Source organism: Charadrius vociferus, unplaced genomic scaffold (assembly GCF_000708025.1).
Source record: "Charadrius vociferus isolate BGI_N301 unplaced genomic scaffold, ASM70802v2 scaffold384, whole genome shotgun sequence".
NCBI classification, from domain to species: domain Eukaryota; kingdom Metazoa; phylum Chordata; class Aves; order Charadriiformes; family Charadriidae; genus Charadrius; species Charadrius vociferus.
Genome location: NW_009648234.1, coordinates 270,157 through 290,609, shown reverse-complemented (window position 1 = coordinate 290,609; position 20,453 = coordinate 270,157). Strand labels below are relative to the sequence as shown.

The 20,453-nt window shown below is 49.3% G+C and overlaps 2 protein-coding genes across 2 annotated transcripts in view; one reads left to right on the top strand and one right to left on the bottom strand.

The window, feature by feature from the left end:
- LOXL2 (lysyl oxidase-like 2) overlaps positions 1–10,763 on the top strand; it is a 43,315-nt gene extending 32,552 nt beyond the window's left edge. The window contains exons 8-13 of the mRNA XM_009884117.1: positions 3,620–3,785; positions 4,019–4,262; positions 7,316–7,431; positions 7,994–8,130; positions 8,976–9,087; positions 10,613–10,763. Of these exons, the coding sequence (XP_009882419.1) occupies positions 3,620–3,785; positions 4,019–4,262; positions 7,316–7,431; positions 7,994–8,130; positions 8,976–9,087; positions 10,613–10,692 (855 nt within the window). The 3' untranslated portion in view covers positions 10,693–10,763. The remainder of the gene's footprint in view (positions 1–3,619; positions 3,786–4,018; positions 4,263–7,315; positions 7,432–7,993; positions 8,131–8,975; positions 9,088–10,612) is intronic.
- Positions 10,764–12,891: 2,128 nt separating this feature from the next.
- R3HCC1 (R3H domain and coiled-coil containing 1) overlaps positions 12,892–20,453 on the bottom strand; it is an 11,995-nt gene continuing 4,433 nt past the window's right edge. Inside the window, exons 2-7 of the mRNA XM_009884147.1 lie at positions 19,252–19,389; positions 17,738–18,968; positions 17,295–17,467; positions 15,933–16,003; positions 15,026–15,121; positions 12,892–13,040 (exon numbers count right to left, since the gene is read on the bottom strand). Coding sequence (XP_009882449.1) covers positions 12,892–13,040; positions 15,026–15,121; positions 15,933–16,003; positions 17,295–17,467; positions 17,738–18,968; positions 19,252–19,389 — 1,858 coding nt within the window. The remainder of the gene's footprint in view (positions 13,041–15,025; positions 15,122–15,932; positions 16,004–17,294; positions 17,468–17,737; positions 18,969–19,251; positions 19,390–20,453) is intronic.

Genomic DNA, 20,453 nt, shown 5'->3' with positions numbered 1-20,453 from the left:
AAGGCTTATTTAAAAAAAAAAACAAAAAAAACCCAAACAAAAAACCCCAAGAAAAAACAACCAACCAACAAAACACAAAAAACAAACCATAAATCACAGCATTCAGCTTCAAAGTATTAGCTGGAGAGGCCCTGAAGGTGAAACCTCATTGCACAACAGCCATTGGGGGAAATTCAGAGCAGAAGGAGCTCTCGCAGCTCTGGGCAAAGCTGCTGTTTTCGTACTGCTCGGGGCGCAGATTCCCCGGGAAGTCAGACTCCCGCAGCCGCGGTCGGGCTGGTGGTTACACGCAGCTTCTTGTCCCTCCCTGAGTCAGCGGGGAGCTGAACTCCTCAGGCTGGCTGAAGGTGGGGATGCCGAGTTTAACCTGGTGTCAAATCACTTGAAAACAATTTGATTTTCCTCCTGAAGCGAGTCCGCAGTGCAGTGCGTCCACTCAGGGGTGGTACAGCTGTATGCGTTCCTCTCTCCTCTCGTGACAAATGCCCTAAACCCTCCCTGCTTGCACACCGCTAAGAATGGCACTTAATAAAGGGATAAAAGCTACAAACTAACGAGCTTGGGATAAACCACAAAGGAATAAAGTGTTCTTTCCCAGCGAAGCTCTTTGGCGCGGTGAATGCAGCCCGCTGTGCTGGCTGGAGGAAAGCAAGCAGCAACCGTCGGAGCTGGGAGGAGGGAGGGCACCAGCTTTATCCCAGATGGATAAGAGGCATCGGGTGTAAGTAGGTGGCATAGGACAATAACAATAATCTCTGGTGCGAGATGCTCTTCTGCTACAGCCCTCGGGGATCACAAGGTGAGAGCGGGGCAGGCAGACCGAGGGGACATGGTAGATTTTTGAAAGGAAATATATAACCGCTGGGCCTTCGTCGCAGCTCCCGAACACCGGGGAAAATGGGGATTTGGGCTCCTAAAATAAACTGATTTCTCCCTAGGACAAAGTAATCTCCCTGCCAGAGCTTGCTGTCTTGCTGTGCGCTGGAAACGCAGCCCCTTTGAGGCATTTCAACCGAGAATCAACAATCGCCAGCGGTTTTGGGGAAACTTAGCCTCAAATGGCCACTGAATAAATAAACTTCATGTGTGTTTATATAGATGGAAACCCGCACTCAGAAAACAGCCTTAGATCAGTTCTGGAAGGAAAACTCCTTTACCCAAACAATTTCCAGATATCGAAGACTTGGGCAAACAAGGAAAATGTGGTTGCAGAGAGTAGATGCTGTCCCTGTTCTCCACGCCGGGCGTCCGGTCGACTCTGCTGTCTTTTCGTGCCGTGTCTGACCCGCTCGGCGTTCGGGTGCTGGGCTGCAGCGATAAACCCAGTGAGAATTAGCATCTCTGCCTGCTGGTCTTGTGCAGGGAGGAACAATAAAACCCTGAAATGACTAATGGCCTCAGCATCCTCGGGGCTGGTTGTGGCCTCCTGAGAAAGCAGGAGGGACTGTAGGCAGCGGCGGAGAGTTAAACCCCTGCCTGGAGAGCGCAGTCCTGCAATGAGTTTGTCTTTAAGGAGTGACCAAGTGCATCCAGGAGGGCACGCTGGACTCGTGGGCAGGCAGATTCCAACCACTTTAACTCTTATCCACGGCCTGAGAGGGGATCTGCGGGTCCCCGAGGGACACGCTGGGGTCGGATACCTGGGAGGTAGAAGGCTGGAGCTGCCTGTGACGTTACACAGGACAGCGTCCAGGCGGGTTTTGAATGTCTCCAGAGTGGGAGACTCCACCACCTCTCTGGGCAGCCTGTTCCAGTGCTCCATTACCCTCAAAGTAAAGAAGTTCCTTCTCATGTTAAGATGGAACTTCCTATGTTCAAGTTTATGCCCATTACCCCTCGTCCTATCACTGGGCGCCACTGAAAAAAGACTGCTCCCATCCCCCTGGCATCCTCCCATTAAGTATTTGTATGTATTAATAAGATCCCCCCTCAATCTTCTTTTCTCTAGACTAAAGAGACCCAAGTCCCTCAGCCTTTCCTCATAAGAAAGGTGCTCCAGTCCCCTAATCATCTTTGTTGCCCTTTGCTGGACCCTCTCCAGCAGTTCCCTGTCTTTCTTGAACTGGGGAGCCCAGAACTGGACACAGTACTCCAGATGCGGTCTCACCAGGGCAGAGTAGAGGGGGAGGATGACCTCCCTCCACCTGCTGGCCACACTCTTCTTGATGCACCCCAGGATGCCATTCGCCTTCTTGGCCGCCAGGGCACATTGCTGGCTCATGGTCATCCTGTTGTCCACCAGGACTCCCAGGTCCCTCTCCACAGAGCTGCTCTCCAGGAGGTCAGCCCCCAACCTGTACTGGTGCATGGGGTTATTCCTCCCCCGATGCAGCACCCCACACTTGCCCTTGTTGAATTTCATCAGGTTTCTCTCTGCCCAACTCTCCAGCCTGTAAATCCCGCTGTGCAAGCTGGTTCCTCCAGCTGATCTGCCTGCGTAGCTGCCAAGCGGAGCGCAAGAGCTGAGGATAGCCACGTCCCTTGAACGCTGGCCTTTCCAGCTGCCTGGCTCTGTTGACATAGCCCTGGGAGCCCAGCAAGAAACAAGACATTTTTTCCTTTAGCTGAGACTCCTGGTATTTCGAACAGAAAAGGCCCTTATGCGTATCCCGCCTGCACCAGCTACACGAGCATAAAGCTACACTGTGTAGAACAGGGCAGCCCTGTGTGCGGGTGTGCAAAGAGTGTTGCTAACAGGGTTAACAAACAGCCCATTGCAATGGAAGCAGTGGTACAGATGGGTTTTCTTTTCCTGGAAACGTGTTCCCCGTTTTGACACTAACAGATCAGGTTTTTTTTCTTTTTTTTTTTCTTTCTTCTCTCCCCTTCTCCCAAACTTTGCAGTTGCAGCTTCATCGGGGTTTAGCGCGCGTCGTTTTGTGAGTGGTGTTATGTTGTGAGTTAATTCTCTGTCATTCCCCCAAGTTTTGGAAAACTGGGTGCTGAAGATGGGCAGTGAGCAGGGTTTGAACATCGCCCGTGCAACCAAGAGACGCAGACCCCTGGGTTAGCAGACCCCGGTAGCCCTGGGACTCCTCAAATGCCTGGTTTCCATCGGCATTTCTAGCAGGGCCGTGAATTCTGCCTCCCCGGTTTGTGTGAGCAGGCGCTCTGGCATTACGTGTGGCCCTCCCGAGTGCACAAATGTCACAAGACAGACGTGGTTGAACTGCCGGGCGTCTCTCCCAAAGGCACAGCCTAGATGACTGCAAACATCCCGGGGATGAATTCATCAGCCGGATGGGCAGAGAGCAGGGTGGAAAAGTGAGTTTGCAGCTGGATTTAAACAAGCAGAGATTTAAACCAGTTCAGAAACAAGGACAGAGATTTGCTTAACGCTGGTCAGATGTTCAGGGCAGGGAACGTGGTCAATGTGGGTTTTAATCCCAGTCCCAACCTTCTACTTAAACGGACTTGGGCTCATTCCCCGAGTTACTCCTCCCCTGCTCCAGTTCTCTGCTCCAGCATCCTTTGGCAAGATCTGTCTCCTTGACAGTGTGGGCTCTTGCATCGGTCTTCCCTGGGGGGAGAATGCCGCTTACAGGGGGCGAATATTCCCCCAGCTGTCCACTAAACACTGAAGAGAGTGTGAAATGCCTTTTTCTGCCTTTCTGCCCAGGAAACCTGGTACTGGCACGGAGACGTCAGCGCTGACAATGTGGTTATGAGTGGTGTCAAGTGTTCGGGGACAGAGATGTCCCTGGCCCACTGTCGTCATGATGGAGCTGATGTCTCCTGCCCCCGAGGAGGTGGTCGTTTTGGTGCTGGCGTGTCCTGCTCGGAGAGTGAGTAACTTGGGGTTTATTTCATTTTGGCATAAGCGTTTGCCCTGAGACGTGTAGGAGAAACAGGGTGGCCTGTGCTGTGCCTTGGATGTGTCAAAACAGCGGCAAATTGCTGCTGATGGGGCTGAGAAATACAGTGCGAGGAAGGGGCTGACCTCCATCTCTGGCAGACACTTGCGGGGGGTTTTTAGTAGCCCATCAGTTAATTTCAAACCTTCCTTCCCGTCTGCCAGCTGCCCCTGACCTGGTGCTCAACGCCGAGCTGGTGGAGCAGACGGCCTACCTGGAGGACCGCCCGATGTTCATGCTGCAGTGCGCGTTGGAGGAGAACTGCCTGGCCAGTTCGGCCGTCAACACCTCCGTCACCTCTGGGTACCGCCGCCTGCTGCGCTTCTCCTCCCAGATCCACAACAACGGCCAGTCCGACTTCCGCCCCAAGAACGGCCGCCACGCCTGGGTCTGGCACGACTGTCACCGGTGAGTGCCATGAAGATGATTTTACGCGGTCGGTGCCTCCCTCCGTCCCTCTGTGCTGCCCGGGGAGGGCCGTTCTGCTACGGGAGCACCGGGCTGAAGCGGTGGAGCTGCGGCCGCAGGGCTGTGCCGGGCGTTAGGGCAGCTCTGACCCTCTGAGAGCAGAGAAACCAGTTTGTCAGAGGAGGAATTGTAGTTAAGAAGTGGTTATGTGAACAAGACAGGTGTGGAGCTCTCTTTGGGAGAGGCGTGTGTGCGAGGGCAGTATACGCACGGGAGTACGTGTGCGTACAGAGGGAAGCGTGTGCCTGTGCACCTTGTGTGTGGAAAGACACGGTCATCTCGGCTCCTTTCCTCTCCTGGGAAAGGACTCAAGAACATGCTGTAATTCTGCGTTTTTTTTAAATGCATCTCCACTCCACATAAACGGTGTACAGCTGGGAGACTGTTTTGTGCTTATTTTTGACAAACAGTAAATTCACCCCCATAAATGCCTAATTTTTCAGGGGGAAGCTGACAGCTTCAGCCAAAGTAAACCAGGGGGAGGAAAGAGAGCTGGAACCAAGCCGTCCAGAGGCTTTGCTTCTGAAACGGTGGCTTGTTACAAGGTTGACTTTCTCTAATTTGGGGTAAAAGGGAGCTAAGTAACTCACAGTGCACAGCTCTTCTCCTGTAAGACTTTCGCTTTGTGAAAACGTTAGAGCAGTAAATTCTCAAATCCGAGTCCTTTTTAGCCTTCATAAACAGCGGGAGCGAGGCGGGAGGTGTAGGTAACGCTTCATCTCGTCTGAAGCTTCAGATCGTGGCGTGGGGCAAACGTTGGCCGCTTGCCCTGCAGCCGGGTTGGTTTGTAACGTTTGGGAGGCGCGAGAAGAGCTAAAACCTCGGCGGCGCGGGACGGAAGGTAAATGGGAAACGGTGTGTTTAGGGGAGGAGGAAACCCGGCGCGGTGCGGTGTATCTGTCTTTCCGGCCCTGTTGGGAAGGGGCTGGGGGAACACGTGGGTACCGCGAGGCGTTGAGCACGTCGCAGGCTGGTTACAAAGGAGGGAACTTGGAGCTCTTCGGGAGAGACTGCGCGAGCGAGGTGAGACTGGGAGAGGATCGGGAAGAGGCCGAGAGCCATCTGCGTGCTTTAAACTGGATTGTTTATACGGAGGAGGATGAACTCAATTCCTCTTCAATCTTTCCAGTCTGTAAACACCAGAATGTAAACACCTCTTTGAATGATTCAGACATATTTCAGAAACTGAGTCAGACTCGAGAACCTCAAATTTTTGTCAGAGGCAGCCAAATTAGACAGCCTCAAAGTCCGCAGCTCAGCCGCTGCAGAATGCCTCCTCTTTCCTAACTGCCTCGCTCCATCACTGGCAGTTTCTGTTTAGTTGGCTTTTGATGTGGAAGTAGAAGAAAAACGGGGCAGACCTGTAGCAGGGACTGAAAAGTGATTAACTGCTGGCAGGTGGCAATTTTATTTATTTATTTTATTTTTGGTTTGGGGAAAGGCGGGAGGAGGTAAGAAGAAACCCACTCTGGAGAAGTATTTCCTCCCCTTCTCTCCCCTCCTTTATCTGTAAGTATGTGCGCAGAGCGATGCTGCAATAACGGTGGCTGGAAGCTTTTAAGCCATGATTATTTTTACAGCTGGAAAGGAGAGGATTTCTGCACTTTTTTTCTTTTATTCAAAAACCCAACAAACTCCGAAGCAATGGCTTTTGAATTAGGACCTGTCTGTGCAGTTGCCTCACTCCTCAGCTTTCGTTCGGTTTAGTGGCCAGCCCAGCCCAGGACAGTGTCCCAGCACAGTGTTCCCATAGCTGGGGTAGACGTGCAGTGATTTAAGGACCCGCTCCACTCCGGGCGCCCGCAGTTGCTCCCCTGTTCCCCACAATGTGCTCACGCTGTGGGTTTGCTCCCGACTCCAAGGCTGGGATCAAATTCAATGTGTTGCGTCAGCGTGACCGCATTTATGCGCCCAGCCCTGACCACGTGGAGCGCACAACTGTGTTTTAATCGCGTCCTTCCATCTGCTTCCTGCTCCACAAGTCCCACGGACTTCAACTGGACCGAAGCACAGGCTTAATTTTTTTTGCTGAGCCGGCAGCGTGGTATAGAAAAGGTCGACGCTTCCGAGTTCAACGTTACCCAAACCCTGCTGTGGTCTAACTGTGCCAGTCAGGGGTCTACGGCACAGGTTGCGGGCTCTCTCCAAACTGTTGCTGCGCCCGACAGCGCGGGAGCATTCCCGAGAGCAGCTCAGCCCCGGCTGAGTTGACACTAACACTTCCCCGTTTCAAATTATGAAACGCATCATGTGTGAACCCAGCTGTCGGGTTGTTTGGATCGGAGCGGAGTGAGGGAGTGCTGAGAGAAGCTGGTTCCATCTGTTGTTAGTTTTCTGCCAATAAATTTACTTTCTGCTGCTTAAAAATAACTAATTAACTAAATAAACCCAGCCAGGTTGCTGGTCTGGGTCCATCCAGCTCTGTTTGCAGCCTGTTGTTAAGGAGCAGGTGAAATATTTCTTGTTCTGGTAAATGACAGGGCCAGAAGAAATGATTACCTGGCTGATGATGGCTTTGATTTTATTTTATTTTATTTCCCCCCTTCCTTGCCCTTATAAAACATGGTGTGATCCTACGAAGGCTGGGGCAAGGCTCTCCCCTGAACAGCTTTAGCACTTGATATATAAATACCCGGGCCAGGAGCAGGCACGAAGGCGGCACGCGTGATGGTGCCGTATAGGATTATGCCATGGGGAATGTTTCCTGACCGCGGTTTCTCTCGCTCTTCCTCCCGTAGCACCGCTTAGGTCCGTAGCACTTCACGTCTTGTCGTTTGTGTGCCCCCATGGCCGCGGGGATGGGCTGGGAGGTGAAACGCCTGACCCGAGGGACGCAACAGCACACAACCGAGTCCGGGCTACTCGTATCCGAGTCGTCGTGCCCGAGCCACTGGCCCAGCTCTGCCGGGGCAGACTGCGCAGCCCTTTAGACCTGGTAATTTAAGGGGTGTCTGTGTTTCCTGAAGATAATTGTCCCCGTCTGTGCCTTGCAGGCATTACCACAGCATGGAGGTGTTTACCCACTACGATCTGTTGAACCTCAACGGAACCAAGGTGGCTGAAGGACACAAAGCCAGCTTCTGCCTGGAAGACACCGAATGCGAAGCAGGTATGTTTGCCGCAGTCCTTTGTGCTGGGAGTGTACTGCTGTCCCCGTACAGCCACCTGCCTTCGAAGATGCTGTCGCAGTCCAGAGCAGAGCTAGAACGGGGCCTGACAGGGGCCAGAAACCCGTCCTGAGGGTATATCTGTATGGAGTGGTCTCTACAGGTGTAACAGAATTCCCAAAGGCCCCATATGCTGAAGCTCTCAGACCTCAGCTCTTTACATCCCTACTCTGAGCTGCTCTGAAAACCCCACTGGGCATTTTCTGGTTCCTGAAAACCCAACTGGGCATTTTCTGGTTCCTGTAAACCGAGACATTCCAAAACGTGCCTGTAGGTGACGAGGTATGGAAGGTGGCAGCTCCTCCTGTGCAGTTACGCAGTACGACACATTGAGTAAGACACTGTTGTACTAAATCTCGTCCAAAATACTGTGCCTGTAGCTTAACACTGTCTACGGGAGTTGGAGAACGACTCGCCCTTCCTCTGACGTGTCTGAGGGTGGGAAATTCCCAGCCCCGCTTGCTGTGAATCTAACGTTTTGCGCCTGTAACTCTTCTCATTTAGATGTGCAAAAACAGTACGAATGCGCCAATTTTGGTGAACAAGGGATCACGGTTGGATGCTGGGACGTGTACCGTCATGACATCGACTGCCAGTGGATTGACATTACTGATGTCCCACCCGGCGATTACCTCTTCCAGGTATGGGAGAAAAAGAGGGTTGGAGACACTCTGCTGTTGCTTTTATCTTATCCATTAGGGATGTCAAGAGTGTACCGAACTAGTATATTTGTACATCTCCCACGGTACTATAAACTTCCGACTACAAAGAGCTTATATTCCGAGGATACCTAAAAGATAGAGTTACTTAACAGGACAACAAAGTGTTACCAGATCACATACTTCCCCAAGTGAAAAATCAGGGTCAAAACCCCAGTTTAGAGACGATAGTCTTAAGAAATCCGCATTCAGCTAATACGCGATGGTCCTACACAACGCACGGGCAGCTCCTGTTGTGAACACGCTGCAGTACGCGTCCCGTTACACACGTGCGCAGCATCCCGCTCTCGTCCTGTACTGAGCTTTTGAGCTGTTTGTAAGCAACGCTCCCTTCGCTCGGGGATTAAATAGTGCTATTCTCGTGGGGTTTGCAGGAGGAGTTCAGACTGTGCCCACCGTCTGTTTTGGGCTGGTGGGTGGAGTGGGGGGAATTCTTTGGTTCTAAAAGCAGCCACTTAAAGTGGAGAGGAGTGAAGGGAAGAGGAATTATTTTTGTCTGCGCTGCTATCGTGTGAAATGTAGAGAAGGTGTTCAAGGGTATGTCTTGGTTGCACGGGGGAAAGGTGTGATCTTGATCTGGCTTTAATCAAGTAGTTTCTGTCTCCTCCCCAAATAAGTTATATGTTTTTCTCTTTTTTTTTTTTTTTTTTTTTTAAAAAGTATTATGGTGTAGTGAAAAAGCTGATTCTGTCCCACTCTGACTAGTGTGTGTCATACCCAGCCCACCTTTAAATAACTTAATGCCATGTTTCTCCATCACTCCCTAGGTTGTCATCAACCCAAACTATGAAGTTGCTGAATCCGACTATTCAAATAACGTGATGAAATGCAGGAGCCGCTATGACGGGCAGCGCATCTGGATGTACAACTGCCACATAGGTGAGAGCGACTTCGGCGGGCGCAAGTTGGAAGGGCTGTTGTGCGTAGATCAGACCGCATCACTCTCCCTTCCCCGGGAATGCTCTGTGCTTGGGAAGAGGGATACTGACCCCGAACTACTCGGGTGCTATTTGCCGTAGACTGCTCCCAGGCAGACACCAGAGTGTCTCTGTTCCGGGGTTAAGCTGGTACGGGCTGCCAAGAGGACGATGGTTGGATGGGGGTGGGCCGGTTCCTTCCTTCGTGCTGCGTTGTGTACGTTACTGGAGCAGCACGCACAACGCTGGTAAAACAGCTCTCTGTACGAGATCCGAAAGAAATCCCTCAGCCTTGGGAGAAGGGGGCTAACAGATGTTCCGGCTGTCTCTCTTCTACAGGAAAATGAGTGTTTTTCCCCTCCCAAGACTGTCAGACATAAGAAAAGCTCTGATGCTGTCTCAGAACTTGTTCAGAGTGCCTGAGTAGGTCCAGGCAAACAACTACACCTTCTTCCCAGGCTCAAATTATTGCCCCAAAGCTTCTCTTTTCTTGAAAAGCAAACAAGAACGGCGATGGGTGAAGCGGAGCAGCAGAGAAGTGCCCTCTGCTCAAGCCAGAAATGAAAATGCTCTGCTGTCCCTTGAAAGGGAGGGAAAAATGGGGCATTTTTCTTGAATACATGTAAAACATTCTCATTTGGAATTTTTTGTTTTGGTCTTGGAAATATCAAAGCCAAGCCTAGTTTAAATTTGTATTAAGTCAATTGTTCGGACCATTTTAAAATGGAATTAAGCTGGGGGGCTTTGCAAGATAATTTATATACTGTGTTAAAAACAGTTTAACAGCAAGGGCCTGCCAACCTCCAAATAAAACCAGTGGTGAAGACAATTTCCAGAGCTGGCTAAAGTTCTTCAAGGAGTGTTTTTCCTGAAAAAATTCCATGTAACCACTGATTTTTCTCATTAATTTGTTTGTTTTTTAAGAAAATACTTGAATCGCGTGTCACGCTTCAGACGGTGACCTAGTTCAGAAAAGCCAAACCCACTTCATTTGGATGAACAGGCACTTAGGCGTTGGATGGGCTCTCCAGCTGAGCTTGAAAATATTTCTATTTAAAAATAAATGTGTTTAGCTTTCATTGTCTCTCAACTAGCAACAAGCCAGGGCACGGTCCTATTTAAGAAGAGTAAGCAGAGCCCACTTCCATCCGCCCCGAGGAGGAGACCAGTGCACAGGTCCTGCTAGTCATCACCTAATTCTTTTAAATAACAAAGGTTAGCAGTGAAATTGCGGGTGGTTTGTCCTCTAGTCTTCCGAATACATAAAAGACTCGATCCAGTACTCCCAGGGACTCTTGGCTGTGCCACTTATGGCAAAATTTAATTAATACTTAAATTAATTAGCCCAGGAAAGTCTTTGCTCTTCTAGTACTTGCTTTGAGCCCTTTATTTTCACAGCCCCTTTTGCAGATTACACACAGCCCCGGTGTCGCAACCTGCCTTCGCTTCCTCCTGCTCACCCCCCGCTCTTTCTCTCCACTCCCCAGGCGGCTCTTTCAGCGAGGAGACGGAACAGAAGTTCGATCACTTCAGCGGACTCACAAATAACAAGGTGTCCACCCGATAGAACAGCATCACCTCCCACCCCACTATTTAAAGAAGCGAGGTCTCCTGCTTCGGTGATTTCCCTAACCACTGCACAAAACCGAAAAAAAAAAAAAATCAAGCAAACAATCAAACTCTAAATTAGCAAGGTAAATTATTTTCTAAAGATGCTTTCCTTCCCAGTTTAGGTGTTCAGACCACCCTGTGTCTCGTAACTCCGGTCCCTACTACTGAGGTAGTTAGGAGCAGGCTTTTAAACTCTACTTGGCTCCGTATCTTCACCGTTCCAACCTTCTCCACAAAGATTTCTCCCTCCACTTTGCAGCACCATCTTTATTCACAGACGTAGGTCCAGGCTGCAGCAAGCACAACTTGCCTTTGTTTGGGTACCAACAACCTAAATATGTCTTTACCGTTCACTTTCTTCAAGGCATTAATCTTGGTATCTTTAAGCTTTTTGACTCAAGCTTGAACGCACCATTGATGCAAACGCCTCCATTTGGGACGCTGCTTCTTGAACACAGCTAATCCTCAGTACTGCCATGCCGTTACTCCATTTTAGCAAAGAAATACAGGAAAGAGGGAAAAAAAAAAACAAACAAACCAACCAACCACAAATTGGAGCAGCTTTTTCTGAGCAGAACAGTACAAAGCATAATTTAATACTGCAGTGAAACTCTCGTACTCAACAATCAACTCCCAACACAATCTCTAAAGCGGAGCAGCTAATGCAGAACTGTGTTCTCCGAGTGCATCGGGGCTCCATGAAGCTTCACCTCCCTTGTAACATCTAGAAGACTTTGCAGCTCTCCTGATGATGAGTCCACTGGACTGTGAATTTCCATTACGCAGTAAGCCCCAATAGGTTCTACGTACATCTAAACATCACCTTCTAAGCTGGATATTCACTCTGTCTTTTCTTTCAAGGATGAATTTAGTTTAAGGCATCGTATCATCACTGTACCTTACAGAGGTAACTTCATGGCTTCCATCATCAGGGATCGGGACCTGTGCTGTCGCAGACCCACCTGTGTAAGTTGTCTTTAAAAGGATTTTTACACTTGGTAAATTCATAATGGTGCTCAGTGTGTTCCTCTGTTTGTTTGAGGACACACATCGCTACAGATTTTCAGCCACAGCTACTTGAATAAAAATGTTTTACCCGGAAAGATGTTTTATATGCCATTTGTGTATTTCTACTCCATGAAAGTTGAGGGCCTTGTTCACAATTCCTGGTACTGAAGTTTTTTCTCCCTCTGTGTTTGTACGGAAGACTTCTACAAGCCGCTAAAGTTAACGGAATACTTATAGCTGACCATTTCAGTCCACAGGGGGATTGAAAGTGGCTGCATCTAACTTGTGCTCTCCATAACCTACCTCACAGGGATGTTGTGAGGCTTAAAGAATGCAGAAGTCTTTTGCTAATGCCTGTCAGAGTATTTCTGTCATTTATCCAGTGGCCCAGACGGTGGCATCTAGCAAAGGTTTTTAGCCTACTGTAAGCTGGAAAACTCCATTTTGTTCTCAAGATGCCGGACTGTGTCGCAGAAGCAGAGTCTGAGAGGTGCTGGATGCTCTGTTGCTGCTGCCACGACACGGTGTCTTGCAGCATCTCCTGACAGCAGGCTCTGGGCAAATCACAACTGGCAAGTTCTGGTTTTCTTTTCCTAATCCGTGTACGACCACTTTCCACGCTAACAGTGCAACAAAGCAAGTCAGGCTCTGCAAACACTATGGGAATAAGGAAAAGCCCTGAAACTCGGTTGTATTCAATGCTCATCAGTTTTGTGGGCTATTTTAACAATAACGTTGCAACAAAGTAAACATTAAACAGATTTTTTGACTCCTGCAGATGCTCTGCTCTTGCTTACAGCTGAATTTTGGCCAACAAGATGTAATTCCCTTACACTAATGCATTTATTTTTTTTTTTAAAAAAGTTTTAGACCAGGCTTTTCTGCAAGTGCCCCAGTAAGTAACCGACACTTTGGAACAGAGTAGGGCAAGATCCTCTCTGTAACGAAGAGCCAACAGCCCCTCGCAGGGCTTGGCTCTTGCCATTCAAGGTCTCATTCATAGTAAACTTTCTCCCTTCCCAACTTCAGAAAGAAAAGACGGTGCTAATCCATAAGAGAACATCCCCATGGCAACTCACTGTTCTGCATGCAGTTTAATATCACAGCCGTGCTCATCTATACATCTTTTTTTTTTAGCTGAGATGGTTTATTCCTCCTGGTCCAAGCTTTCCGGCAGGAGCACTTCGGTGCCTGAGATGTCCTGCTGCTTGTGCTTCAAACCCAGAGCCCGCGTCACCAGCCTCTTCGCCACGGCAGTGTCCGTCTGGGGTCTGTCTTTCGCAAGGTGAAGGAGCTCTAGGCAAAAATGGGTGAAAAAAAATCAGTAAGTTAGTGCTTGTTCAGGAACAGTCTCGTGGCTAAACCGTAAGACTGGCAGAGAGAAGGGCTGATTCCTATTTTCTTAGTTCCTTTACCGAATTAACTCAGGAGCGTGAGCAAATCAGTCTGTCCCTATCCAGTAAATTGCCTTTTCTTTTAGAAAGATGTGCCTCCAGATTTGTACTTAACATTTTTCAATGACAGCTCAAAAGCTATTTGGCTGTGATTAAGCTCCAGGCCTCTTCTGCAGCGGGAGAGAGAATTGTTCCCCAGTTGCTTTCAGGAACAGCTTCCTAACCCCTTCCTGGCAAAATTCAGCAAAAGTCACATCTCTGAGAACAAAATGAAGGCACACAGTCCAACAATTTATCCATGCAAAGGGAAGTTTGATCTCAACTTAGACTAATCGAAACCAGCTGTCTAAATCCTTAGAAAGCAGCAAGGAAAAAAAAATCTGCATTTTTTAAAAAAAGAGCTCAATCTATCAGATGCTTTGGCCAGTAACCTCCATTTTCTGGTAGACATCTGGCTTGCTACGGTTTCATCTTACAAGAAATGAATACACCAAAACTTTACCAAGTCCGCAGTAATCTGGATTTGGCAACTATCTAATCATTTTATCATATCAGCAACTGTCTGCAAATTTATTATCCAGTTAGCAATGGGGGCTTTGCTTGCTTTTTCAGAAGTTTTATTACTAAAGGCAACCCTTCAGCAGCAGAAAGAAAAAGGGGCAGATTCAAAGCATCCACGGCTTGGAAAACAAAACTGCTGCTCTTTCTTGACAAAGCTCAAAAAAAATAAAAAAAAAAATAAAAATGAAGAGACACTGTCAGCTAAATAAGATCCATAATTGTATTTGGGAAAAAAAAAAAATAAAAAATTGCTTCTTAAATTGAATCCGAAGAGAGTTTATATGTGATGTTCCCCAGAAGGAGTTTGTAACCTGATTCAGGAGGCTACGGCAACAAGAATCAGGGAGTGGGAATGAAAACAGATGAGATGGACAGTGCAAAACCAAATCCAGTTGTTTGACATTTCCTTCAAATCTAGCAGTCTCAACTCAGGAACTTCAAACTGTGACAGTGTCCCTTTAAAGCGTTAATATGAACTGTGTTTCCACTGCAGTGTACTGTACAAACAGTATAGCTGCAGGTTCAGCAAAGTCTCTACTGCTACAAGATTCCCGGCATTTCTTTACTGTGGCAAGTATAACTGATTACAATATGATTTTAAAAAGCAATGAAATAAATAAAACAATGTTAATGGCTAAGCTTGACAGTTTCTTCCTTCACCTGATACTGAATAAAATTATGCCAACCACAAAATGTAACTGCTATCGGTTTTGTCTCATCTGTTATCTTTAACCGTGCCACGCTTTGCCTTCCCGTAATCGCTGCGCCAGCCAAACCCATCCGCTGCGCAACGCAGCTCTTCACCTCAAACTTCACCCAAGAGAAGCGCGTAACACAAGACAGACTAAGCCCGAGTTTCGGCAAACCACTTCACTGGAGAGTAAACAAAAAGCAACAGGTTTTGGTGCTTTTTTTATTCAGTCCTCCTACAGAAGGGAGAAAGAGGGACTGAAACTTTAACTACAGCTGTTCCCTGTGCTTCTCTTTCCTCTAAGCAGTGTATAACACAGTCTTGTTGGGCAAATTTGTCATCACGCTCACCTGTGCCAACCACCCATGCCTCCTGCAAACAGGCGGAAACGTGCATCACTGATGCAGAAATTTTAACATAACGATGATACAGGTTGGCTGAAAATACTGTAAAATAAAATGCATCTGCGGGCTTTTACTGAAGGCTCTACACACCAGCTCACAGTCCTGCAACGCCAAAAAAGAAATACTAGTCCTTAATATCTCTTTCCCCATTTAACTTGTCGTCGTGACCACTCGGGATACAGAAGACTGGTAAACCAAGAAATAATAATTAAAAAAATAAAACTGTCTTACTTGGTCGCTGCAGTGCCTTGATCTTAGACTGCTTTGTTGCATGGATCAACGGTCGGATCTTTAAAGAAGGATAACGGCGCCCCAGGGCTTGAGATGCTTCAAAGAACAAAGATTGCCGAAATTAGCAGACTGAATTTTGATGGCTTCAATAATAAAAATCAATACATGGTACAGTAACACCGAGTAATTTGAGCTTCAGCAGCTGATGTGTTATCTCAAGACTTGTACTAAAACACCTAAAGTCATTCTGGTGACCTCAGGCTTACATCACACATTCCTCGTGCAGGAAGAATCCCAAGAAAATACGTGTTTAAAAGACAACAACTCTCGTTATTAGACTAAATCCCAAGAAAAAAGCAGCAGCTTTCAGACTACATCCACTGCTGGATGGAAAAATCTCTTGGGGTGGCTCTGACCTGAGCTCGGGGTGTTTGTCCCCGAGAAGGTCAGTTTGCCGGGAGCCTTGGTGTCCGACCCGTGTGCCATCGCACTGGTAAGGAGGTTATTGTACACTTGCAGAATTTAGTCTAGTTACAAGAGAAAAAAAATACCTGAAGTAGCAAACCAGATTCATTTCTAGAAATGCAGCGAGTCGCTCAGTAAACGAAAGGTGCGCTGGTTATTATCCAAGGCAATTAAAAACCTGCTGTTCTTGCAAAGCAGAGTTTCCACACAACGCACGGTAATTCCAGCTTCTCAAGCCTGAAAAGCCTTTCAAGTTCGAAGCGCAGAGGAAGGAAGACGCGATGAACCATAACTACCTTTGGCACCAGCTTAGCCTGAGCGCAAGACTCGAGAGACGCAGGTTGGAAACCGCAGCGTCAGCACGGGGTCACCGCGCAAGAGCAGAGAAACCCCAGCGGCTCCACGGGTCCCTCAGTCACAGCCACGAAGGGCATCACAGTACCTGTAGAGGGGCTGGAGAAGATTCCCAGGGCGTGCGTATCATCCACCCACTGGATTTTGAAACCACTCTCACTAAAATGAAAAGACAAGAGAATAAGATTCATTAATGAGGAAGAAAAAAAAAAAACACCACCCCATAATAAAACCCATCAGCCACATCAGGTTATCACGAGTACTTAGTATTTTTATGTATTTTTATAATGCTTTCCAAAGCGTTATACCCATTTCACCTGAGGGGAAAGAGAAGGAAAGGCGGGCACAGAAGATTATCAGATGTGCCCCTTTCAAGGCCACAACCTGCGATTCCCCCATCAGCTGCCCCCAAGAACTCTCCTTTTCCTCTGAAGAAACTCTTGGCCAAAACCCAACCTCAATTTCAGGGACCGTCTGGTAACACAAAAATATTGTTTGTCATTTATGTAGTGCTTTACAAACGCCACCCGATCGCTCAGACATCAACAATAGTAAACAAGTGATTTATAAAAGCGGTTTACAAAGCTTAGGGTGAAGAGACCGGTGCAAAAATCTAATAAAGCATCAGTGGAAAATGTGTTTTGGGCACAGCAGTTCAAAGATTTTCCTGCAGCACAGGAAATATAAATACAATCAACCACTCAGATTGGATCCGTCACTCTCCAGCTCGGTTTCACAGCCAGTGGAAAAAATACATTAGAGGAAACACACAATGGACAGTAGCTTATTTAAAATGTAAATCCCGGTTTTTAATTTAAGGGACCCATAGAAGTGAAGCGTTCGCATCTAATCTGCCGGGTGTATCAAGAGAGGAGGAGGACGGTGGGAGGAAAGGAGGAAGAGGCGCCTGCAGACAGAGCCGAGCGCTCCGGCAGCAGTGACGCAGAGATTCAGAGCTGCACCGCGCGCCCCGAGCGCCCTTTATCACTAACGCAGGGCTGAACTTTGCTCCGGTCCTGCTGCTAATCCAATGTCACTCACTCCCTTTAGGCGCAAGGCTCTGTTCACTGCATTTACATAATAAATCTTATCGCCAACAGCAGGACTGAGCACTTTTTCTCGCAAAGGCACGTAATTTCACTCACGCACCGGGACGAAGCAACAAAGAAACCCGTAGTAACCCCTTAAAGACTCACTGAAGCCAGAGCAGTAGGAATACGCCTGCATGTAGATACCTGTGCGTATGACACGGCCCTGAAGAACTGGTTGTCTTTTAAACCACACATAAACTGCAGGAAAGCGTCCTTTAAGGCACAGAAAGAGCGTGAGGTATAAGGGCACGAAGGCGAAACTAAAATTCAAAATTCATCAGATTCCGGTGCGCGTTGAAGTGTGAATACTGCTCTCTCTGTGCCCCTGATGCGCTCAGGCTCTCAAGAGTGGTACTCACTGGAAATCCGAGAACACTTCTAACAGGTTCTCCGTCTTCAGCGACGGGGAGAAGTCATAGATTTCAGTTACGTGGCCAAAATCCCCCTCGCTGAGCTGTGCCTCTCCGTAGCTGGAATAATCAAAGCTGATCTTCTCAATGCTTATGTCCTTCACGGTTAAATAACCCACGATCTGAGAATATTAAAAGAAAATAATTTAAAAAAAAAAAAAAAAAATCAGACAAGGTTTCACTTCAAAGAGCAATCCTCCAGGGCCCCACCTCGGTCCCCGCAAGCCACTTTTGTGGCCACACTCCTGCCAAGAGGTTTTGCAGCCGCCCGCGGCAGCCCCGGCACGGGGACTCTCCTCCCACGGACTGACGCTTCCCCTCGGGCCACCTCCTGAGCCACCCTCTTTTCCCCAAAGTCGCTCCCCACAGCCATACTTGCGGCAAAACACTACCTCTGCCATGAGCTCCGTGGTACAGTCATCCTCGATGCTGCTCTGCCCGCAGACGGCCGCGCTCTCCTCTTTATCGCCCGCGGACAAATCCAGCTCACGCCACAGCGCATCGGCCAAGCCCGAACGCTCCTTGTCCTCCTCTTCTGCCACGGGCGCCTTCCCGCTGCGGTGCTGCCCGCGAGCATCCACCCAGCGCTCGTTCTGCTCCTCAGGAGCTGATGGGTCGGCACCATGGACCAGCTCAGGTGCGGCCAGAGGCTCATTTTGGGCTTCTGCGGGGTTCTGGTTACCCTCCGCCTGTGCAACGCCGGGGCACTCTTGATCTTGGCTTTCCAGTTCGGAGACACTCTTACCTCCCTCCCCCGTGGCGGCATTCACAAAGTCCTTGCCCTGTTCTTCAGGCGGTGACACGTTTCCACCGCTCTCCAGGCTCCTGGCAGCGGCGCAGCTCTTATCTTGGTTTTCCAGCGACGTTGCATTTGACTCTGCCGCAGCCGAGGCTGTACAGCAGTTACTGCTGTGACTTTCCGATAGGGAGGAGTTTTTGCCGCACTCCACTCCACCGGCGTCCCGGCTGTTTTGGTCTTCAGCTGGCAGCTGGCACAGGATTTTGTTACCTTCTGGTACGATAGCGTTGCAGCTCTGATCTTGCTCTTCTGCTTCAATCGGGTTTTTATTGTGTACAGAAGAAAGGGAATCCGCACAGTCTTTACCCTGACTTTCCTGCCCAGAGAAATCATTACTATTCTCTGATGATGGGACATCCGTACAGCACGGGGGACATTCATCGTTTGTGTCATCATTGCTTTTTCCCGAAACACACTCTTCGCCAGGCTCCTGTTGCTTGCCAAGGGCCAAGGAGACACCGCCTGGGCTGCCTTCAGACTGACCCAGTTCCTCCTGGGCATCCCCGAGTGCAGCTTTAGGGCAAATCTCTTTTTCTCGTGCCACATCCCCACCCGACTCGGTGACAGCCACCACCGGGCTCTCCTGCTCCCCGCATTCTGCCTTCTTGCGCATCGCCTTGGGGACGTACAGGGCTTTATCTGGTTTCTTCCAGGGCGGTCTTTTTATCCTTCCAGACCCCACGCAGGCTCGAGAGTTGTCGCCGTGCACCTCCCCGCCGTGCCGCAGCCTGCCGCCTCGGCCCCCCCGGCCCCACGGCTGCGGCGGTCGGTGCGGTCTCGGCGGGTTGCTGCTGGGTTTTTGGTCGCTATTCTCGCTGGGCAACCTGGGACCAAGAGAACGGCACGGCGTGAGCGGGGAGCAGAGGAACCCAAGCAACGTGACATTTGCAAAAGAGAGAGAGGAAGAAAAGCATCAAATCCACTTAGAAGTCAGCACACGGGGAGGGGGAAAAAGCACCTCTGCTTCCTCAATAACTGGAAGATGCCATCAATAACAAACACCCTCCTCTTTGTGGAGAAGCACCGTGCTATCTTCACGCTCATAAGCTTTAACAAAAACCCCATGGCTACAGAAAGAGAAGCACTGTTACATCTACCGCACGGTACCTTATGGCCGAGTGACAGATGACCGTCCTCCTCCTCCATCCTTCTCCCACAGAAAAGCTGCTCAACAAATCCACATTGTCCACGGTGCGATGGATCAGGTACCTGAGGCGACTGGAGAGAGGGGGGAACAGCAGCACCCTGAAAAAAGAGAGGGGTGGAGGGCATCAGCAATTCGTAGGGAGGAAAAGAACGGGACCAGAGCAAGAATTTATTAACCGCTCTTCCCCAGGTCATGCCCAGTGTAGGGTTTAAATCCAAACCCAAAAGGCGAGCAGGACTTTCTGGTATGAAAGAGCCAAAATGCCTTCTCCGTCCCAGACGCTCAGACAGACACGCTCGCCTCGCACGTAGCGCCGGGAGCGTGGGGCGGCTGGGACTGTCATTCCTGCCTGTATCCGTGCTGGGAACGGCCGGAAAGCACCAGCAGAAGGCTTTTAGGGGTCCCCTTCCTCCCAGTCCGAGTGCGCTCCAGAAACCAGCGACTAAAAGAATACGAATGGATGAATAAACACCATGTTCAATTTCATCGCATTTAGACACGTTTTTACAATTCTGGTTTCGTTCCTGAGCATTTTACAATAGCACAGGTACTTTCTCTGCCAAACTTTTTTTTAAAAAAGCAATGAAACAAATATTTAAGGTCATTAGAAGCTGGCAGGAAGCTGAACTAAACAATCCCACCCCTTCTTCTGTCTGACACCCTCTTTTTGGCCATCTCAAGGGCTTCAAAGGTGACTGGATTGGGAATTAGGTCCGGTTAAATCCCGCCTCGCCAAAGAAAAATGATGCAGCATTCCAAGGCGACAGAGATCGCTGCCGTGGAGGAAGATCCGGCGCGCAGGAAGCCCTCAGCAGAGAGGGGAAACGAAACAGTTTGATTACAAAACTGTTCATTATAACTCGTCAGGCTGACTGGTGAGCTAGGCCAGAGTGGGGCTGGCGCAGAAGCCACCGGCATCCAAACCGACCCCGCTCGAAGGAGTACGAGTGGAGAAGTGGGTACGGCAGAAACCCCCCCACCGATCCCTGGCCCGCGGGGATGCTCCTGGCCAGGCTGGAGCTCTGCAGCCGACCAGACCTCGCAGCCGGGCTCCAAACTCCGCTGCTCAAACCCAGGCGGTGCTTCCACCCCAGAGAACCGACACGAAACAGAGATGAGCATCACATACCATTGCTCCCAGAGTGGCACATGCCACCGCCCC